Source organism: Solanum lycopersicum, chromosome 9 (genome assembly GCF_036512215.1).
Source record: "Solanum lycopersicum chromosome 9, SLM_r2.1".
NCBI classification, from domain to species: domain Eukaryota; kingdom Viridiplantae; phylum Streptophyta; class Magnoliopsida; order Solanales; family Solanaceae; genus Solanum; species Solanum lycopersicum.
In genome coordinates this window covers 11,211,154-11,233,901 of record NC_090808.1, presented here as the reverse complement: position 1 = coordinate 11,233,901, position 22,748 = coordinate 11,211,154, and the positions used below count along the sequence as shown (strand labels likewise).

Here is a 22,748-nt window from a genome sequence, read left to right as displayed (position 1 = left end):
TTTTGGAGTGAGGCGTGATTACTTGATTGATATCATCTCTTTTGCTCTTGTAGAAGATTAATTTTGATTTTCCAACAGCAGAATGTTATATACCAATTGTCAGATAGGGCCACTGCCACTGTGTTCTCAATCGGCACGTTGAAGATTTGATGGCTGATCACATTTGAACTTTTGACCTCTGCATGACAAGTTTTGTAATCGAAGAAGTTGACTTTATACCTTTTCTTTTTTGCTTTTCCTATTCGGTGTTTAGTATCTGTACTGGAGCTCAACTATTCTGATTTGCGCTACGTAGGGTCCCATTTAGGGGAAGCATTCCATGCCAGGATTATTTTTTATATTTATTCAGAGTTTGAATAGTATATCTCTGATTAAGCAAGGAACGACCTCATTCATTGCACCACATCCTTCCTTTGGTGGTCATTTAAGTGTAATTTTCAGAGATTTGATTCGTCAATGTTGTTAAGACATTTTTAGGCAAAACTATTAGAAAAATAACTTCCTCTACCCCTATTTACTTGTCCATTTTGACAAATCAAGAAATGACAATTTTTTTTTCCTATTATACCATCATGAATTATTTTGAAAAAAATGTAGAACTTTGTAAAAATATTAAATTTTTAATTTCTCTTCATAATTAACAGGGCTAAAATGATAAAATTACTATGTCAACAATTATTTTCTTAATAGATGTGTCAATTCAAAAGTGAATAAGTAATTAGGGCAAGAGGGAGTATAAATTTAAGAAGAAGAAAAAGATAGCTTTGAGGCGTGAAGAATCATTTTCTGTATAGAGATATTGCTTATATATTGGAGTAAATACAAACAAATTCCTTTTGAATACAACAAAGCTTTTGAATGTACTTGCAGATTTTTCTATTGGCTACTTCTAGAAAGCCTTTATATTTACAGTATTAATAATTAACTTTACATAACATGTTCTTTCATATGAACATATGACTTTTCATAATAGTCATATTTTTCATGCACATATGACTTTTCATAATAGTCATATTTTTTATGAACAGTTGTGTCTGTTCAATTCAAGCATTCTATATATTACCAATTATCCAACAATCTCCCACTGGTTTCTAATATTTCTCATATATCATGCATATCAAAGAGCATCTTATAATATAAATGAACTTTCCGGTAATGCAAGTACTTTATAATTCTGAAAAAATTATTGGTATCTCAAAAGATTTGAACCACAACTCCATGTGCCAAAATAAAAAAATATGTAATGGTTCGGTCAGTCATTTCTGGGAAATTTTGTGAGTTTGCCCCTCTTAATCGTGACCCGAGTCATTTATGTTTGAGTTTGAAAATTTGCTTTCGAAATTTGGGTAAAAGTTGAGAACTTGAGTTAGTTAGTGAATTTGAAAGGCCAAGTTACTTGAAAGTAATTTTGAAGTCTTTTGGAGTTTCGAGTGTCATAATGGAATTTCATCGATTTCATTACTTGAATATGAGATATGGTCGATGAGAGTTTTTGATTTCAGATTCGAAGTCTTTTTAAGGACTTGACATCCTAAGTTGTGAAATTTTTAAAAATTAGCCTTTGAGTTGACTTTGGTCAACACTTGGGGAGAGTTCTATTGGATTCAGGGGATGGTTTAACTCTAGGTGAGGTCTTGGTTGATTTTTGAGAGCTTCCGAGTATCACGCCCCAAGGCTACACCTCGGACGTGGTCGGCACTTGAGAACCATTTCTAATCCCCAAAGCCAACCCTTACGTTGTCTAACTATTTAGCAGAAGACTTACTCAAACAGAAAGAAGCTTTATATGCATAGTCTAACTCATGTATCTCCAATAGACCTAACTCAAAGACCGAAAGTACTCAATGTTATAAATAAAACAGTTTGCAAAACAACTCAAAATAATAGGGAAATACTGAGAGACTCCTCAACTCTAACTATGTATGAAGCCTCTAGTACTAAGATAGATGTCGGGACAAGACCCGCTGCAACTCAACAAAACTTAAAAGATAAATATGAAATCCTCCGGAAAGCAAGGAGGCTCATCAAATCTGAAGCGCAAAATGATCTCAAAGCAATGTCTATTGATGATCCTGAAAACCTGTATTTGCATCATAAAAGATGCAGGTCGAATAACATTAGTACATTGAATGCACAAATATGTCGTGCAGACGAGACGGAATAACTGAATGAAAGGACGACAATAGATATGACATAACAACTGAATGTAAAGAATTAAAGAAATAAAATCACATAACTTTACAAAATATTTTCTCATCTATGAACTTCAACATAAGTAGTAATATATTTAAATTACACTTTAACTCTATTGGGAGATTCTCTAACCGACAACCAACAGTATGAGCTACCTAATGATACATCATCTTGTCCTCGCTGTCAGAACTATCTTATATTGTGTCGGGATATAGATTCACTCAACCAAGTGGATTCACTAACCTTTTGTCCGAAAGACTAAGGATTCATCAAAAAAAAATATGATTTTTACTCATGTTCGCAAGATATGCATGATTTATGGGGGCTGTGAGTTATCTGAACTCTCGCTCATATCGGTGTTCAATAATACTCTCAATATTCTATACTTTCGCTCAAATGTATAAAAACATACTATTTGTCTGGCTTGAGATAATTGTTCAAACTATTCTCTAAAAAAAGGTAAGTGCTTTGAAATATCTTTGAAACTCATTGCTCATTCTAGAAAACTAGATTTCTCTTTGCTCAATGTAAAAATACATTTTGGGTTGAGATAATTTCTCAAAAGGGGTCTCTTTAAGAGGTTACTGCTATTTATTCAATCTTTATGAAAACTCTTTTAACTTTTCTCAAATAAGTATACTCCTTTTATTCATGTAAAAAATGAAACATTTCGGAAATATTTAGTTCTCTTATATACTTTCTCAAACTCCTATTTATTACTTCCTCAAAATTCAATTTAAATAATTATGTTTAAAAAATTCTCATTAAGAATTCAATGAATGCTCAAGAATAGGGTTTATGCTGAAAAATACACATGAACAATCAACTATTCAATGATTAGAAATAGGAATTTAATAACCAAAAACTCAAGAACACAAAACTCTATATCAACTCATATGAAGAATACTGAAATCTAAGTGTAGAATCCTAAATCACTCTTTTACTGATTTGAAAGTAGATGTAGGGCGTGAGGACGAACTACTCCAACTCTATGATAGCCTTATGTACATGGAAGAATGAAGTTAGTGAAAACGACGAAACTCGAAGAACACTTGAACCCTAGTTTTTCTCCTCTTGGAACCTTTCTCTTATGATTTGAACTGTTATGAACGTAAAAGAACTTTTCTACGGTCTGTACTAGTCAACCGTGAAACCAACTTCAGAAACCCAAATTCACATAACTTTCCATGAGACCTTCCTACGACGGAAGTTTTTACGACTCGTAGAGCCAACCGGTAGAATTTAAGTTCAAGACCAAACAAATGACGACCCATCTTGTTCACTCGTAGGTCAACTTCATGAACTTGAATTTTTCCTAATCTCAACCTCATTCCCGAGTGTCATCTATGACCTGTACAAACTTCTATGAACTGTAGACGAGTATGGTAGGATACAACCAATAGCCAAAACATGAAGTTCTTCCCTTTTTTAAATCTCTGAGGTGTTATGTATGGATAAAAAATTCTTAGATAGTGAGTGGAAAGAAAATATCTCGTGGCAAGCTTGTTTTGATACAATTCTTTCAAAGATCACGACTTCCTATGATTTTTGGTTAAACTTGGAGAGTAATAAAAAGACTTATCAATATTAAGAGATTGAGAAATTGGTCTTTCTAATAATAGAGGAAACACCAATAATAACTGTAGAGGAAATAGTAGAAGTATGGATTGATGATTTTCTATCATTGGCAACTTGAGATGTGATTGGGAACAAGAAAACAATAATGTTGAGGATGAGAATGTATGACAATATGATGTACCTTGGGAACTGGCATAATGTTCCACATTTCTAGTTTATATTTCGTTGTTTAGAACAAGGGTGATCTCAAGGGGAAGGGATGCACTCAATTTCTACCGTTACAGTCTTCTATGTCTTCACTTGAAAAGACAAGTTCAACATCTTTTGGGGGGAAATATGGAGAATTAAGGCAATCAATTGTTTATGTTATTCCGCTATCTGCAGCCTTTATTCTGAAACACGAGTCCGACTGTTGAAGGATGACCTTTTTGCAGGCATCAAGGCACATGAATACTGTGAAAATGGCTCTAACCTTGGCAGAGCATGTGGGAATATTATAGATCCCTGAGGTCAAAAATCTCTTATAAATGAGTATTATATCATAATCTTATAGTTAGTTATAGTTATGAGCAGTTAATTGGCAACTGATTGTGTTATTAGCTTCATTTAGTTCAATTTAGTTACTATATAGCTTATAATCAACTCATTAATGAAAATACAAACAAAGATTCTTCCTAGAACTCTTCTCTCTTAATTCTTCTTCCTCAAATTCATTGTGATTCCTGCAATCAAATAACATACGACCAATGTAAAAAATAAAATAAAATTGTATCCTTTAATACCCTCCTTCATGAGGTTGCATCTTTTTTTTTGTCAAAATTATGGTTGGACAATAAACGAGAGAATCTTAATAGATTGAATTGAGGGGAGAGCTTAGAGCAATAACCACAGTTTAGCTCCGATACCATATGAAATGATCTAAGCATCCAATCAAATATCTTAAAGTGATGGTTGAATGACCTAGGAGATTATAAATTCTTTTCTCTTGCACAATTATGAAAGACAAGTCCTCTTTGTAAAATAGCTTCACTGAGGGAGCCCAATAAGAAAGAATGGAAGTTACATATTCACAGAAATATTGAACACCAACATCATTTCATTTCCTCGTACAATGCTTGAGAAATAGTCAACTTTTAGTATCAAATGTCTCATTCATTCTTTCATTTGAGAATGAATGCGATAAGACAAAGAAACCTTTTCTTCTGATGATGATACACATGAACCTAAAATCTATACTGCAGCCCGTTTCATAAACATTCATCTAGAGGGTTTTTTATTTCGTTTCTTGGCATTCTTCACAAGTGCATCACAAATCTCCCTTTTTCTTCCGGAGGCAGCACTAATATTAGGGTTAGTAGCAGCAACATTGGCTGAGTTACTGTTGTCACCTTTGCTTGAACTCTTACCATCAACTTCTAATGCATCCTTGGTGAAGAATTTTAGCCTCCATAGTGTCAATTCGCTCTACAGAAACCACAAATAAACTATTGCTAAGAATATTGATAAGTGATACATAAATTTTTGAATGGGGAAGATGTTCAAGTCTAATGATAACCTGGGCATCTATGTCAAGTTCCACCTCTTCTGCTGAAGCTGGAAATAGTGGGTTATTTTGTGCTACTATCTCCAGTGCCTTACTAAGATCATCAGGAGATAACTTCGTGAGAGCTATCCCTAGATTTCTCTTCTCCTCTATTGATATTTTCCTGAGGTAATGATTTCAGAATTAGAATTGGTGCTATACACGAGCAGAATTAGCATTGGTGCCACAAAGAAACTAGAATCAGATGAAATTTACAGTAGCAGGGTTACAGAAAAAGGTTTAAGCATGAAGAGAGCTCTCCAGACGAATGGCATCAAAAGATGAAGCTTTCTTTTTAATCCGGAGATTATGTATACCAAACGTTCAGTACCAAGTCAGAGAGGCGGATAAATTGCTAAGATCGACCAACTGCTTATTATATATAGATGCTGGAACATTTCTACTGAATAAGAAATTGATCTTGGAAAGGTACATTCAAATTGAAAGAGAGATGCACTTTTTACCAGGGAATTAAGTACAGAAATTAGATTCATATATGAAACAGCACTAACACAAGATAAAACCAAGAAATCATCAAACTCCCATCTTAAACATCGTCATTCAAGCGATTGCCCTGCAAATTTTGTTGCAAACCACAAACTGTCTATAGAAAGTCTTAGCACCAAGTAAAACATATCCAAGTTGACCGAGGAGAACTATACCATTTGCAGACAGAAAAAAACACTTGGCCGCCCAGAAGAGTAACTTAAACCCAATTGAATAAATTTAATACCAATTTATTAGTTTCAGCTTAAATTGAGATTCAAACAATTGTTGCATTTCAGATCTCACAGGAATCCATGAAAGTATTTGTGGATCAACACAGGCGAAAAGGAATCGGCACTAGAGAAGCCCCTGTTGTCAAGGGATCAATTTAGGTGACTACAGAAGGAAGAATTATCATACTGCAATGGAGAAAAAGGCCATGTTTTCCTTGAGCTTGGACACACATAATAGGCTGGCCAACATTGTGTGGTCTCGAAATCAATGAGAAATTAACTTATCAAAATTTACTGCAACAGAGAAATGAGAGTAGTTATAGGGTTAGCTATGTCACGGTGACTAAATTGCATAACATCCATTTCTATTTATCACTTTCAAGAGCTGCTATATTTGCATATGCCAGAAAAATTTAAGATTTCAAATGAAGTTCCAATTTGGTCAGTCCAGAGTAAAAGCAACTTGGCTCACAAATAGCAAACAGTTTTTGGTGATCACATCTCACTAATACTGAAATATCAGGGAAAATAACCACATTTTAAAAATGTGATGTTCTTGTTGGTTTCCAAGCATGAGAATCTCATGTCCTAATGCAAGAAGAGTATTACATAGCTACTACCAATAAAGTTCTATAAAAAAAATCGTATCCTGGATCTTCTGCATGACGCTCTCAGCGTCTCACCAATGGCACTGTAAGGTGTTGAGAACTATGGCTGGCTCAAGAGACTCTTATCTAGAACATAAGATTGTTTTTTATTTTCGGGAATATCGTTTCAGTATGCAATCTGGTATTTCTGCTAATTTCTGTGGACCCGGAGGTTATCTCTATAAATGCACAGCAATGTTATTGTCCTGAATAATAATTTACTGTAGTTATTTGGACAACCTGACTGATTTACCCTTTCGCTTACATCATTAATTATCACCACATTGTGTTTTCAACTGAAAACTCACAGTCAGTTTGTCATCCTAACTAATTGTAGCTAGAGTCCATTTGACTAGACCATAATCTGTCTCTTTTCCAACTAAAAAATATTGAATTACTTAAGTTAATGATAGCATTATTTATTACCTAGCATTGTTTTGCCATATCACTATCTTGATACTCTTAATTAATTTTAAGTCTACTTGTGTGCTAACTTTGTTTTCTAATTATCTTACACAAAAAATAGTGTAATTTGTTACAAGTATTTGGTCAATATTTGATGAAGTTTGAAACAACAAAAAAAAAAGTATGAAATTGAAAATAAAATATTTGGAAGTTAAAGTAATTGTCTTCGGACATGAATTACATTTGAAATTAAAAAATGAATATTACTGAGTGATTTTTATTTCAACTAAGGTACTTCTCAAACGAGTTTTTCAATAATTAATCAGTACATAAAGTAACGATTATTGATCACTGTTTGTCTACAGGCTTTTATACGTGAAAAAAATATATCTAATTCATAAGGAAAGCTGCCACAAGCAAATTGAAAATTACATTTGGTAACTATACAAACAATAACATACCTAGTGTAATCCCACAAGTTGGTCTAGGAAGGGTGGTGTGTACACAGACCCTACCCCTACCTTGTGCAAGAATTGGTGACTATAATTGAATAAAAGCTGAAGTCATTTATGGAGAAAGGTACAACACAAGAACTTCCAAATAACAAATGACGCCGGTAGCTTATAGTAATGCTCAAGTAAACAACATAAAACTAATAGGGAAAAGGTGACTATAATTAAATAAAAGCTGAAGTCATTTATGGAGAAAGGTATGACAAAGAAGAACTTCCAAATAACAAATGGCGTTGGTAGCTTAGAGCATTAAAGCAATGCTCAAGTAAATAATATAAAACTATTGGGAAAAAACAACTTTTCAAATACCATAGTAGTGAGGCAAATACATATGCAGGTCCCTAAAGTTGCTCGATTTTTTCCCTCAGGTACCTCAACTAACCCAGTTTCCTATTGAATCCTTTAACCCCCAACAATTTGATTCTTTTAAATATTCTTGGTTGATGTGGAGCCAAATTTCAATAAATTATTTTTGGTAATTGGGCGTGTGAGATGAACCTTCCCCACGTGGAAATTTCAACCAATATACTTCAACCCAATTACACGTCAGCGCCACATTAAATCCTCAAACCTAAAACCCAATTTCCCCCAAAAAGACTTCTAACCCGATCCTCCATATGATCTCACTGATTCTTGAGCATCGTGCAAACCCCGCCATTTTCTCATCCGCATAAATCTCCTCAGTTTGAACTTCAAACTTACGTGTTTCGCCATTAGAGAAGCTCTCCAGTAGATTGTTAATTGTTGTTGAAGATTGATAGAGCTCAAAGGACACAAAAAGAACGGGGAAAAATCAATACTTTATTAACAATAATTTGACTAATTGTATAATTTTGGCCTCGAATTCAGTTCCCTATAAACCGAAATTTCAGCTTTACCCCCTTCGTCTTCTCCTGGAATCCCGCTTTCTGATCTACATTTAGCTTCATTCTCCATTAATTACCCTTATTAAAATATTCCCCATTGTTTTTCCATTGTACTCATGTCTTCTTCTATTGCCTATATGGTTTTTTCAGATCCACGCTTTCCATTTGCTTTGCGTACTCTTCAAAAAGCAGTATATTCCTCCTCTCACATCTTTTATGTGAGTTTTTTTGTTGTATTCAGGCGTTTGAAGCATTGTTCGGAATCTAAATTTACGATTTGGGGTTTCTTAATTTCTTATCAAAAGGGTATTTTAACTGGTGTTCTTAAAGCTAATTAGACGCTTTTAAAGCGCCTGCACGCGCTAAAAAAATGTGAGATCACGTTTGGCTCCACATCAGCCAAGAATATTTAAAAGGATCAAATTATTGGGGATTCAAGGATTCAATAGAAAACTGGGTTAGTTGAGGTACCTTGGGGGAAAAACCGAACAACTTTAGGGACCTGCCTATGTATTTGGCCAAATAGTGAGAATGAATAAGAATGAAGATTGCCAATAATATGCAAGGTTGAAAGAAGTTTAATATTGATCAAGCAATAAACAAAAATACCAAAAGTTATTAACATCCTCTTAACTATTACTCCCTTGGTCCCAATGTTTATGACTTAGTCTGACTTGACTTTGAGTTTCAGAAAAAAAGAAAGACTTTTGAAACTTGTAAGTCAAAGATGTTTTCATGGCTATCAATCATTTCATTAAGGACTTTTGAAACTTGTGGTCTAAAATAAGTCAACGATGTTTTCATGGCTATCAATCATTTCATTAAGGACAAAATGGGCATTTAAAAGTTAAGTTGTTATTAAATATAGAAATTCGTCATTATTTATGGGACTGACTAAAAAGGAAAGTGTGTCATATAAATTTGGATAGAGGGAGTAGTAGTGTCACATCCCCTTCTCCTTCTCCCTCCCCGCCCATAATGTCATTGAAAAAAGGCATATAAGAACAAATTCATAGACAAAAGATAACACACTTTGACTGAATCAAGATTGTCGGGTCCGTGCGTAAGCACGGGTATAGATAATCTAGCTTGGAATATATGGGACCAACATGAGTTGGTATATGTCAACAAGGTTTAAAAATATAAGGGTCTACTTAATCAGTTTTTATATTAAATAGAAAATCACCTAATCATATCATGACATAAAAAATCGAAATTATATGTAAGACAAATTTAACCAGATTTTCTCTTTTTGGGTTGCCAGATTTCATGACATAATTTTTGAAGCTTCATGCCAGAAAAACCTCGAACCCTGGGAGAGAGGGGCCAGGAGGCATCAATCGTGAAAAAGTGAACAAATAGAGCAATTAAAAGGTAGCAATTATAGATTTAATTATCAGTCATTCAACTAAACCTGCATCTTCTGACCACCATCTCTCTGAGTTCCTCTACGTGTGTGTCAACTTCATAAAGCTGCCAATAATTACATAATTTCAGACTCACCACAAGGCAGATCAAGCTCCGAATGAGAGGCATATGATATCATCATGAATTATCAAAGCTTGTTTAAGGGAATTACTGAGCCATCAGTTTTAGAAAAGCTAAGCTTCAAGAGTAGGTTGGATTTTACCTCGTTACACAGATCCCTGGCTAGTTTAGCATGAGCAGACTCCTGAGCAAACTGCATATTCAGTTGGGCTTCAGCTTCCTCCTCTTCTCGTCTTTTTTCCTGGAATAAATGGAAAGATTTAAGAGATGATCATGCAATATTTACAGATAAAAATATGGAGTATTGACACACAAGCATCATTAGATTAAGAAATCACGGAAGCCATACCAAAGACCAGAATTGTCCAAAGTAATATTTACCTCCTCATTAACTTTTGGCAGAAGTTGTATCCATTTCTCCTCAAATTTTTCCAGTAATGTTTTCGCCATCAGATGAACATCACTCTTGTCATCATTGTACTTCATTGCATTCTTGAACACCAGCCTAACATCAGCACTGATCTCTCTGACATGCTTATACCCAGTGCCATCCGTGGCCTCCATTTGGTTCTTTATTGTACTAAAGTCCATGGGTCTGTCAATAATCTGATAGACAGAAATCAGTTCAACTGCATAATGAACCTTGAACAGAAACATCGTTTCATCAGAAATGAATCCAGAAATTCACAGAGATATTTCCAGACTAAGAAAACAGGTGGGATAAGTCATAACCATATCTGAGACCTCCGAAAGAAATTCCCCCAATACCCCACATTAAATTTCAAAACATTGCCTAGCAGATAGCAGACATATAAAAGTATCACAAAAATAAGAAAATCATACTGTAGAAATTCATCAAAAAAGGTTTTTAAGTTTCAGAATAAAAGAAAAAGAACCAAAATGTTTTACCTCATAGTAGTCATGCAACCCAAGTCCCTTAACATCAACGGGCTGCATAAAAGGCCAAGCCCATTTGTGCTGAGTGATCTGGCACGAATATCAAAAACAGAATATACTATTACTATAAGGTCAATCAAGAATTCAAAATATCGACGAAATTGGAACTGCAACTATTAAAAATTGCCTGGCGCAATATTGTGCCAAACTGGCGCATAAGCTCCTGCATCCTCTTAGCTGCAGCAGCCTCTCTGCGTGATGCTTCCTGTTGTAGCTTCTTAAAGCCAGGAACATGTTTATCCTTATCTTTGTGTTTCGCTGAAGAAGCATTCTTTGAGGTGTTTGGTTGCTTTATGCTTGTATTCAAGTAGAAGTTCTCAACTTCATTCACTCTTTGTTCAAGCTGAAAGTACAGCACCTAGCAGTTAACTCGCACGAAAAATTATGGATTTTTTTTTTTGATGAAGTAACGTTGAAATTGTTTTTATACAGGAAGCAAAACCTGTTAATGCACCAATGAATTACTAGAGGTTGCAGGGATTTTGAACAAACCTAAATTATAGCAGTGCAGAAAGATCCCCAAGGGGATAGCAGAACTATGACTTTCAGTAGACATGGTTTACAAAAACTATGAATTTGAAATTCATGAAAGTCAAAATTAAGCAAATATTGGACTAAGTTAGAAGTTTGTAATGTGTTTTAACTAAGAACACGACAGAGGGATTTCATGGGCTATAACTCTTAGTCAAGTACCAAATCATGTGCATCAACAATATAAACCGATATTAAGAACTGAATGCACATTCCAGAAAAGCAGGTCTTAAAAAGTGCATTAACACTATAAGTTTAAAGGTCAATTCATAATTTCAGCAGTCTTTTCTTTTACGTTCAGACAACAGTGCAAATATTGGAAAATTAGAAATCTACTATACTATCTGCGGAATAATGTGGATCTGTGACCATAGTGTGGTGCTATCAAACATGACAATAATTTCTATCATCCTATCACTAGCTCCAACTAAGAACAAGGAAAAACTAAGCCTGTTTTAATGCTACGATGTCCACATCCAACTTATTGTTAACAAGAATATCTCAAATTCTGTATATTGAAGAGATAAGCTATCAGGGAATTCTGTTTCAACTTTCAACAAGGATGTACTTCAAAGACAGAGTATATATCAAATATCATCACCTACAAAAATAGATGGATAACTGCAACACATGGTGAGTACATCACAAAGTTCATTAGACTGCATATCTACAGAAGTGTTGACGGACTTCTTCGTGATGAAAACCAATTAGGATATTGTTGGTTTAACACATTTCAAAACCAAATGGCTTAAGAAATTTAAATGAAAACTTGACCTGTTTCCAAAACTATATAGTTCCTTGTCATGCTAAAATATTCTAGCAAGGAAAATGATGAGGTAAGTAACCCCAGACTTTTTAAAAGACCTGGTTCTTGACTAACTGATGGAGAATATGCACCTTGCACATCGTACTATGCAGAATGAAAGCACACATCACTCCTAACACACAAAGACAGTGGGAGGAAAGAACTAAAATGTATTTTTTCAACTTGAGTGCTCATTTCTAGCATCTGGAATTACAGAAATAGATAACTCGAGAGCAAGAATGTGAGTATGGTTTGTGCGCTCATTTCTCAGAAGGGGGGTCTTAGCTTGAAGAATCACAGCAAACAAAATGGTTCTCTTCTACAAAAATGTCTCTGGAGGTTTTGCTCAGAAGAAGGAACCATCTAGAGAAGATTTATAGCAAGAAAGTATGGTTTATTCACTCAATGGACAACTGAGGAGGTTGTGGGCACCATAGGGTGTAGTGTCTAGAAAACCATTAGAAGTCTATGGCCCCATTTCAACATCATCTCAATCACTGTTGGTAATGGATTAAAAACAGACTTCTGGAATGAGGTGTGGATTGGAGCAGACAGTCTTAGAAATGCCTTCCCGCATCTTTATACCTTAAGTTTGCAGAGAATGCCAAGATATCCCAAGTTTGAAGTCAACAGGGTTGGGACCTCTTATTTAGAAGAGCAATGAATGACTGGGAAATAGGAGAAGTTGCCAACCTACTGGAAGTTCTAAATTCACATCCAGCTCTATTAGAAAGGACAGACCTAGATGGAAACTACACAGTAAGGGGGAGTTCACAGTGGAATCAAGCTATTGGGAGCTCAACACACTACAGAAAATGAAAGAAAGATGGCCCTTAAGGCTAGTGTGGAAGACCAAATGCCCGTAGCTTATTTTACCTGGTTGGTTGCTAGTTTTAACTTATCGCTTGTAGCTGGGTTTTAGCTTGACTACTGGAGGTTTATGTTGGCATCATCATGGGGTTTTGGGACGTGACAGTTTTTTTAGAAAGACTGATTGATATGATTTTCAGAATCATTAGTAACAACTGCTATTCAATTCTGATAAAAAAACGACAACAGGGTTTCTTCCTATCTTTAGGAGGGGTGAAACAGGGGATTCACTATCACCTACTTTGCTTATTTTGGCAGTTGAAATGCTAACAAGAAACTAAAATGCTCTGCACTAGGTACCATAATTTAGAGGATAATGCATACCTAGATGGAGTCCAAAGGTGAATCGTTTGGGATATAGAGATGAAATGATTATATTCTCCTCAACTGACCTTTTAACATTACAACTAGTCAGGATGACATTGAGGAACTATGAAAAGACTTCTAGCCAAAAGAATAACAAAGAAAAGAGCTCAGCTTATATGCATCAGAATGTAACAAGAGATATAAGTATCACTGTGCAGGTAACTACTAACTACTGGAATAGAAAGAAGGGATTCCACCTTTACATATTTAGGGTGTCCAATCTACTAAAACAGAAGAAGAAAGGATTCATATAATGCTATTTTGGTGTAGATCACAAAGAGGCTTCAATCTTGGAAGGGGAAAATGTCATCTTTGGGGAATGGTGGTCTTGACAAGTATGTTTATTCACATGTTATCAGCAGTGAACCCTCCTGAATGTATTATAAACCAAATGCATAAAATGTTTGCAAAATTTTTTGGAGTAACAACATAGGAGGAAAGAGTAGACAATGGGCATAATGGCCATACTTATGTTTACCAGTGCTGGATGAGGGGGGTAGCTTTTTGATCTCGACATGATGTTTCTATGGCTTTATACTGCAAATTTTGATGGAATTTTAGGACTAAGTCATCATTTTTTATTATTGAGGACGAAGTAACAAGTACTGTAAAAAAGTTAAAAAAGTTGCGGCACAATGGAAATATGGATTCCAGCATCCAAGAAGATATTACAGGCAAGAGTTAATTGAACATCAGTTTTGGTGGAAAACCAAAATGGGGAATGCATAATTCTGGTCTGATCATTGGACAGATTTGGGTGGACTATACTATGCTACATCTGGTGACTACTTTGATGAGAGCATACAAAAATTTATGAGGTGATGAACAGTGGAAGATGGAATAACGACAAACTGGCAGAATTTCTATCAGAGGATATAGTGCAGCACATCATGAATACTATAAAGCATCCATGCTTAGAGAAAGATATGGATACACCTTGGTGTTTACAGGCCACAAAAGGGGAAATCTTAGTGAAGTCTGATTGAGAATATCTAAGACTTAAAGAACAGAAAATGTAGATACACAAATATATGTGGATCAAAGGGCTTCGTTTCAAAATCTCATTCTTTATATAGGGATGTAGAAATACATGTTACCACTTGATGATGTACTAAAAGGATGAGATACAATATAGTATTTCGATGTTGGTGTTGTACAAGTTCTCAGGAGGAAATACAACATCTATTTGCCACAGCAATTTCTGCTAAGAGGACTTGATCCTATTCTTGTTCTTTTTTAAGTATCAATGTGAAATGGACTACAATTACAGCAAATCATACTGAAATGATGGAAAGCCCATGTAACAAATGAGCTAAAACTAATTTTTCAACCTGTACCTGCTATAATCATTAGGGAACTTTGGAAGAGGAGAAATGCTATAAAACATGAAGAACAGAGATCAGTTGGCAGATGCATTTACCAGGTCTTGAAACAATACAAAGATTAGCACAATTCAGGAATCCATCCATCAAACAAATACCAACCAGATGGCCTGCTTCGATTCAGAAGTTAGAGAGATGCAAGCCTAAAGTGAAAGTCACTGAGGTGTTGTGGAAACTCCCTCCAACAGGATGGATTATAGGCAACACTAATGGAGCTTCAAGAGGGAATCCAAGAAGTAATGCATTTGGGTTTTATGTGAAGAATTCAGAAGGTAATTTTGTATATGCACAAGCAAAGGAGATAGGGCACACAACAAACACCGAAGTAATGGCAATAGTGGAAGTTATCAAATATCGCTCTAGCAAACAGCTAGACACATCCTCATACAGACAGATTCAAAATTAATACAAAAGATACTGGCAAAAGGATGGGAACACCATGGAACATTGCTATACGGATAAAAGAAAGGGAAAGAGGCCAAATATACCCCTCGTTTAAAGTTGGTGTACATGTACACCATCAGCTAACAAATGGTGCATATTTACCCCTTTTGTTAGACCTGTATTTACTAAATCAATATATCCTAAAACTGGTTTTTAATTCCTAATGTCATATGGCTTTAAAAATCACCTCACCCATTCTTTTACCCAACCCATACCCCACTCAAATGGGAAAAAACGAAGCCTTCTTCTACTCAGTATTAAAATGGGTTTTGGTCCATCTGAATGAGAGAGGAGCTGGGTTCTTTTAGTTGTATCGAGTCTGAAGGGTAAAGAAAATGGGAGAAACAATATTTTAAGGCCACGTGACTTATTGAAATAAAAAAACCCAGTTTGGGGTTTCCTTAGTTAGTTTGTTATCAAAAGGGTAAATATGCACCATTTGTTAAACGGTGAAGGTATATCTGCACCATTTGTAAAATGGTGATGTTATATATGCACCACTTTTTTCACAAGGAGTACATTTGCTTTAAATGGCATAGTTGAGAGGCATATGCAACCTTCTCTCTAGAAATCACAAAAATCAATAGCTTTATGTAGATCACATATACACATCATTAGAGAAGGAAACAAGTTGGTTGATGCTTTCGCAAATCAGGCCCTTGATGAAGCCACTGTTATTAAGTATGATATACCACAGGTGACCAGGATATAAGTGAGCTGATAAGCTGAGAAGTGGGAACTTTACAAAAAGTCAACACATTCCCTGCTACCTTGCCCAAAGAAACTCATATTGTTGATAGAGAGGGAGAATGGGAAGTGGAGCAACAATCTCTCAGATACTACACGAAACTAACTAAAAAGTAAAAGATACCCGAGTGAGAATCCGCGATTACAATATGTATACTGCACAGTAAAAGGGATGGAATAGACAGAATCGAGAATCGCAAAAGGTAGAGATTCTCACTTTTATTCAAGAAATGTACCTTATCAATGTTCATGACTAGCTCATCAACGGTGCATCTAAAACCATCCATTTCCCCACCATTAACTCGTGGTCCCACATTTTCTAAGTCCAAATTGGATGCATCCGCACATTCCATCTGATAAGAAAACAAGCAAATTACAGTTTCTTAAGAATATCACAACAAACTCTTTTTTATTATTAGGAACGTCGCAACTAACTTGCCAGTGCCTTGAGCTAATGAGCAATAATAGCAATAAAAAGACACTAGGTGATTTCTTTGCATCTATCATTAGTGTAGATGACATGAAACCAGGGTTATCCAATAAATATCAGAAACTTGAACACATAGATACATGAAGCAAGCTAATTCACAGAAATCAATAGTGTGTACATAATTTGCTACTCCCTTGGTCCCAAATTTAGGAGCGGAATCAATCAATCAATCTTCAATCCCGATATCGAATAAAAATAGAAGCACACAAGCCAAGCAGTTGCATTTGAAAGAGGATCATGAGCGATGGAGTTGTTAAATCAATAGGACAACTGTACCGTTAATCGACTGGATGGAGGAGATTACGGCGCCGGCGGCACTACAATACTCGTTGCTTTCTGTCAAACAAATATTATTCTCTTCACCTTCTACTTTGACACCTTTCAAAATCCCAATTTTCATATGGGACAATTACCACATTTCTTTTCTAATTGAAATTGAAAAAAAATAAAAGTTGTCTTCTCCCATTTATATACACGCCCTCTGCACTACAATGTATTTTCTTAATTTATTTAAAATTATTTTATTGCACAAATTAAAAAGCAAAAGTTTAAGGCATGAGCAGAAGTAATGTCTAAAAATTGATATTACGTGTTATAAATTTATTTAACTAAGTGCATTGTTTATTTAGTTTTTTTTTTAAGGTGATATAATTTTTTTTTGAATAATGATGTACTAATTAATTTGATATTTATCATGGTGACTTTTGATGTAATTTCTTTACTAATAAATAGAGATATGGTTCTCCATGTATGACACACTAAAAAAAGAAAAAAAGTTCTCATCTTCATCTATATTTCTTATCTTCGTACTTATGTTCTTCCAAACTTGAGTTTATAACGCATTATCAACACGGATATGCTCTAAAAATTGTAGTACTTTGCAAAAGAGTTTGTAGTTGAAACACTTGTGAGCAGGAATATGTTCTATTTAGTTTTTTCTTGTTACACATTTATATTTTCAAAAGTTCCTCTTATACTAATAATTTATTTTAGTATATATGTGTTATACGAAGAGGTAGAACATATTGGTTTGTTTTATTCTAACGATTTTATACATTGGTTTATGATTATACTAAAAATTCTTCGTTTTAGAAAATAATTGAAGAATAAAGAAGTAAATTTTTACGTTGATTTTATAAGTATTAATTATGAGGAACTTATTAATATTTATAATTACTAGAGGTGAGAAAACTGTCAAAGTCTTATTTTGACTAAATTTGCTTTTATAATTCTTGATTTTTTAAAGGCTCATAGCGAGTAGGCTCATAGCGAGTTCTATTAGTTTTGACTTATATGATATTGATTGAAGAGCAAGAAGATGAATTAGGTCTCATTGCACTAAAAGGGAAAGATATCAAGTTAAAGTTCAGATGCACAAACTGCAAAATGTTTGAGGATAAGATGATGATTCAAGTTTTATTGCATCAAGAGGGTAAGACATAAATTTGAGTTTTGATGCACCATGATGATAAGACATTGGGTTCGAGTCACATAATATTATGGTCTAACACGCATTATAAGTATAAGACATCGAGTATGGGTCTCAATTCGCCATAGTGATGATAAAATGATGACTAAGGCAAAAATAATATACTTTTTTAATGAAAAGTTCTTAAATTTGTCCTAATGAATTTGCTTCATTTCCTTAAACGAATGTGGTAGCATTATATGATAAGTTTGAAATTCGCCCAATTGCCTTTACTGTACGAATTAATTGCAGTGAATAATAAGTTTGAAAGATGACGAGTGACTGAATGTACGAATAAGGGCGTAAAGAGACATAATTATAACAGTTACCATTCTAGCAATTATGAAAGGAAAAACTAAGGAACACTATGTGTTCTCCAAATAGTCCTTACAAATTTGAAGGTAATTATTATCATCCCAAAATGATTTTTCAAAGGTTGAAAGTAGTTATCGTGATTTGGAATAAAAGGTTATTTGACACTCAATTTTGGCGGACCTAATCTAGTAAATTTTATAAATCCTCCATCAAAATAAAAAAAAAGTGATGATGCACTTTATCTTTCAAAGTGATGTTGTGGTGGGTTATGTAAATATATCAAATATAAAAGTATGACATGTATAAATGGTTATGGTCAACTCATGAAGATATTATGACTTGTAATGAGTTCGTCCTCATTCTTGAAAGTGAATGCATCAAAATATGAATAAGAACATATTCGTGTATGATTAAAATATGTCACAACTCACCTCTACGGAAGGTTTGAGAGAAATATATAAATTTTATTTGGCAAAAATGGTCAATGGTCATGTAGCTTTCTACGTTATAAATACAAGTATGTGTGCCCATGCGTTGCACGGTTAGTTGATTAATATAATTCTAACTTTAACAATATATTAATATCAAAAATAAAAAAGAATATTCAAATCTGACACGTTAAACACCAATCATCCTGAAAAAAACATATATATATATATATATATATATATATAATTTTCATGTTCGTTGTGTGTTGGATTTCTATAGAACCTTTAATAACTATAAAATTTTAGATAGAAAGGGAATTCAAGACGATATAGATCTTGAAGAGAGAAGAAAGAAAATATCAATAAAGTAACTTTTTTATAATCTATTTTATTTTTGTAATGAATTTTTTATTCCAGAGAAAACTAATAGATAGAAGTGGCAAGAAAAGTGTCTTTTTTAAGTGCTTTTAGTATCTATCTTGTTTTTAAAATTATAATTTATTATTTAATTAATATTACTTTTCTAAAAAAAAGGACCACGTTGTAGCGTTTTTTAAAAATTATTTTAATTATTTAAAAACTCTGATTTTTGTGGTGATGACACATAAGCGCTATCACCTCTCCTATTATATATAAAACATTTTTAGGCAAATATTACTTATTTATTTTGTCCTTTCAGTAGTTCACAATAAACACATCATAATATATATATATATATATATATATATATATATATATATATATATATATATATATATATATATATATATATATATATATATATATATATATATATATATATATATATATATATATATATATATATATATATATATAATGATGTGTTTATTGTGAACTACTGAAAGGACAAAATAAATAAGGAATATTTGCCTAAAAATGTTGTGGCAATTGTTCAAGGAAGCTGATGAAACATGTCAAAGGTACAAGTTCGACGAAATTGACCGACGAGTTAGAGTTAGAGTTACACTAGGATTACACTACTAAATCCTAATTTATGTACAAGTCTATATTTTGTATGACTAGTGCTGATTTTGTCGATTAGAATAAGGTAAAAATTATATATTTGTGTTGTATAAGGATTCCTATTGTAGCTAGTGTAGGACTCTTCTCCTATATAAGGAATATGTAATTCAACCATTCAATTATTAATATAATCCTTGATATCACCATACTTACGTAACCAAATGATCAGTCTAGTGATGAGGATAAGTTAGCTTATCAGAAATGGTGCAAAGCTGATGACATGGCGCGATGTTACTTTATGGCTTCAATGTCAAAAGTTTTGCAACATCAACATCAAGCTATATTGTCTGCTTTTGAAATTCTGGAGAATCTCAAACAAATGTTTGGAGACCAAGGTCGATCAGCTAAGCAGACTGCCATGAGAACTCTCATGAACACTAAGATGGTTGAAGGCACTCCTGTAAGAGACCATGTTCTGAAGATGATAGGTCTTCTGAATGAACTAGAGGTTTTGGGGGCTGAAATTGACAATGACTCCCAAGTTGAGATGATATTGCAGTCTCTGCCTGATAGTTTTCAACAATTTTGCCTAAATTATAATATGAATAAGATGAGTTTATCTTTGGCACAATTGTTGAATGAGCTACAGGCGGCAGAGATCCTTGTCAAAAAACATGCACCATCAATGACACTTAATGTTGAGAAAGGTTCTACTTCTAAACCGCAAGGTGGACAGAAGAAGAAAAAGTCTCACAAAGCTAAGGCAACTGCACCTCCAACTGGGGAGTGAAAAAGTCTAAGGGTAAGTGTTTTCATTGCAAGATGTCAGGTCATTGGAAGGCACATTGTCCAGTTTTCTTAGCCAAGAAGAAAAACAAACCAGGTAACTCACTTTCACTTGTCGTTGAAACATTTTTAGCGGCTGCTTCTACCACTTCATGGTGTGTAGATTCAGGAGCCACTGATCATATCTGCACTGCTATGGAGGGGTTTCAGAAAAACGCACAAGCTGATTAGAGGTGAAGTTAGCGTTTTTCAAGCAGATGGCTCTGCAGCTCCAGTTTTAGCATTAGGAAATATTATTTTTTCGTTTGATAGTGGTAGAGTTTTAATTTTAAAAGACGTTCTATATGCACCTGCTGTTAGAAGAAATTTGATTTCAGTTTCTAAAGTTTTGAGAGATGGTTATGATGTTAGTTTTTCTGATAACGATTGTGTTATTAGTTATAATAAACATTTTGTCTCTGCTGATACATTGATTAATGGTCTTTTTATTATTAATGTCTCTCCAGAACTGCAACAATTCGTAGAATTGAATAATGTTAACCTTTCAAGTAAAAGAAAACATTCTTCTGATTTTAATGAGACTTATCTATGGCACTTGCGTCTATGTCATATAAATCTAGATAGGATTTCAAGGTTGGTTCGAGATGGATCTTTAGGTTCATTAAAAGTGGAGGCACTACCAACATGTGAATCTTGTTTAGAAGGAAAAATGACTAAGAGACCTTTTCCCTCAATAGGAAATAGAGTCAATGATAAACTAGAGTTAATTCATTCTGATTTGTGTGGCCCAATTTACATTCAAGCAAGAGGTGGGTATGAGTACTTCGTGACCTTCATTGATGACTACTCAAAATATGGATATATATATTTGTTGCGCCGTACGTCTGAATGCTTTGATAAATTCAAAGAGTTTAAGGCTGAAAAAGAGAAACGACATGGAATATATATCAAGTCATTGCAATCTGATCGTGGTGGCGAATACCTCTCTAATGATTTTATTAGTTACTTATCAGAACAAGGAATTGCATCTCAAATGTCTGCACCTAGAACGCCACAACAAAATGCTGTAGCAGAAAGAAGAAATAGAACTCTTTTAGAAATGGTTAGATCAATGATGAGTTACTCTGATTTGCCGCATTCGTTTTGGGGATATGCCATAGAAACTGCAAATTACATTCTGAACTCAGTTCCTTCTAAATCTTTTCCTTTGACACCCATTGAACTGTGGACTGGGCACAAACCTAGTTTGAGACATATTTGGGTTTGGGGATGTCCAGCACATGTATTAAAAAGGAAGGCAGAAAAATTGGAATCTAAAACAGAAGTATGTGTTTTTATTGGATACCCTAAAGGAACGAAAGGTGATATGTTTTATAATCCTAAAGAAAAGAAGGTCATTGTGTCTACCAATGCCAAGTTTCTGGAAACGGATTTTTTAACAAACCATATTCCTAGAAGTAAACTAGTTTTACAGGAATTGAGCAAAGAGAAAACAAATCAATCTACTGAAAATAATGAAAACCAAATTCAAACCCCACATGTTAGAGTTAACATACCATTGCATTATAATATTGGGAGAGATGTTAACAAACATAAAATTCTGCAAGTACAAGATCTTGAAAATTCATTGCATCAAGGTAGTGGGAGTAATAGTGAGCAGATTGCATTAGAGGAAGAAGTTGTTGATATCTCTGCACCGCAAGATACTGAAGATAACATGGAAACTCAAGATCCTAAAAATGATGTGGTTCCACCACAAGATCATAATAATGCAAATCTCTCTGAACCTACCCTTGCAACTGTAGTGTCTCGTCGTAGTGGGAGAGTGATAAGAAAACCACTTCGGTATGCACTCTTGGGAGAGTCTTTTGACAGAATCCCTGAAGAGTCAAATACCGAACCTGTGAATTACGACGAAGCACTACAAGATAAAGATGCAGAAAAATGGATTGTTGCTATGAAATCAGAAATGGATTCTATGTACTCTAACAAAGTTTGGGATCTTGTAGAACCACCTGTAGATGGAGTCAAACCCATTGGATGCAAATGAATATATAAGAAAAAGAGAGGAGTAGATGGACAAGTGCAAACTTACAAAGCTAGACTTGTTGCAAAAGGGTTTACTCAGAAAGAAGGGATCGACTATGAGAAAACTTTTTCGCCAGTAGTCATGCTTAAGTCTATT

At 34.3% G+C, this 22,748-nt stretch overlaps 2 protein-coding genes across 13 annotated transcripts; one reads left to right on the top strand and one right to left on the bottom strand.

Moving 5' to 3' along the window:
- Positions 1–4,849: 4,849 nt before the first annotated feature.
- LOC101260850 (transcription factor GTE6-like) lies at positions 4,850–17,062 on the bottom strand. 12 transcript variants are annotated; one of them, XM_069288756.1, is made up of 9 exons: positions 16,859–17,062; positions 16,329–16,445; positions 11,075–11,290; positions 10,900–10,977; positions 10,372–10,596; positions 10,133–10,231; positions 9,917–9,975; positions 5,327–5,477; positions 4,850–5,235 (listed from the first exon to the last, which is right to left on the bottom strand). In XM_069288756.1, the coding sequence occupies exons 2-9, from the start codon at positions 16,443–16,445 to the stop codon at positions 5,029–5,031; spliced, it is 1,152 nt and encodes a 383-aa protein (XP_069144857.1). In that variant the 5' UTR covers positions 16,859–17,062; the 3' UTR covers positions 4,850–5,028. The 12 variants fall into 12 exon arrangements, with proteins under 12 accessions (XP_069144857.1, XP_069144858.1, XP_019071292.1 ...); XM_069288757.1 differs by having other exon boundaries at positions 16,701–17,019; XM_019215747.3 differs by having other exon boundaries at positions 10,372–10,632; positions 11,075–11,305; positions 16,859–17,019.
- Positions 17,063–20,057: 2,995 nt separating this feature from the next.
- Positions 20,058–20,567, top strand: LOC138338364 (uncharacterized). The gene has a single exon (XM_069289320.1). The coding sequence runs from the start codon at positions 20,058–20,060 to the stop codon at positions 20,565–20,567; it is 510 nt and encodes a 169-aa protein (XP_069145421.1).
- Positions 20,568–22,748: the final 2,181 nt, after the last annotated feature.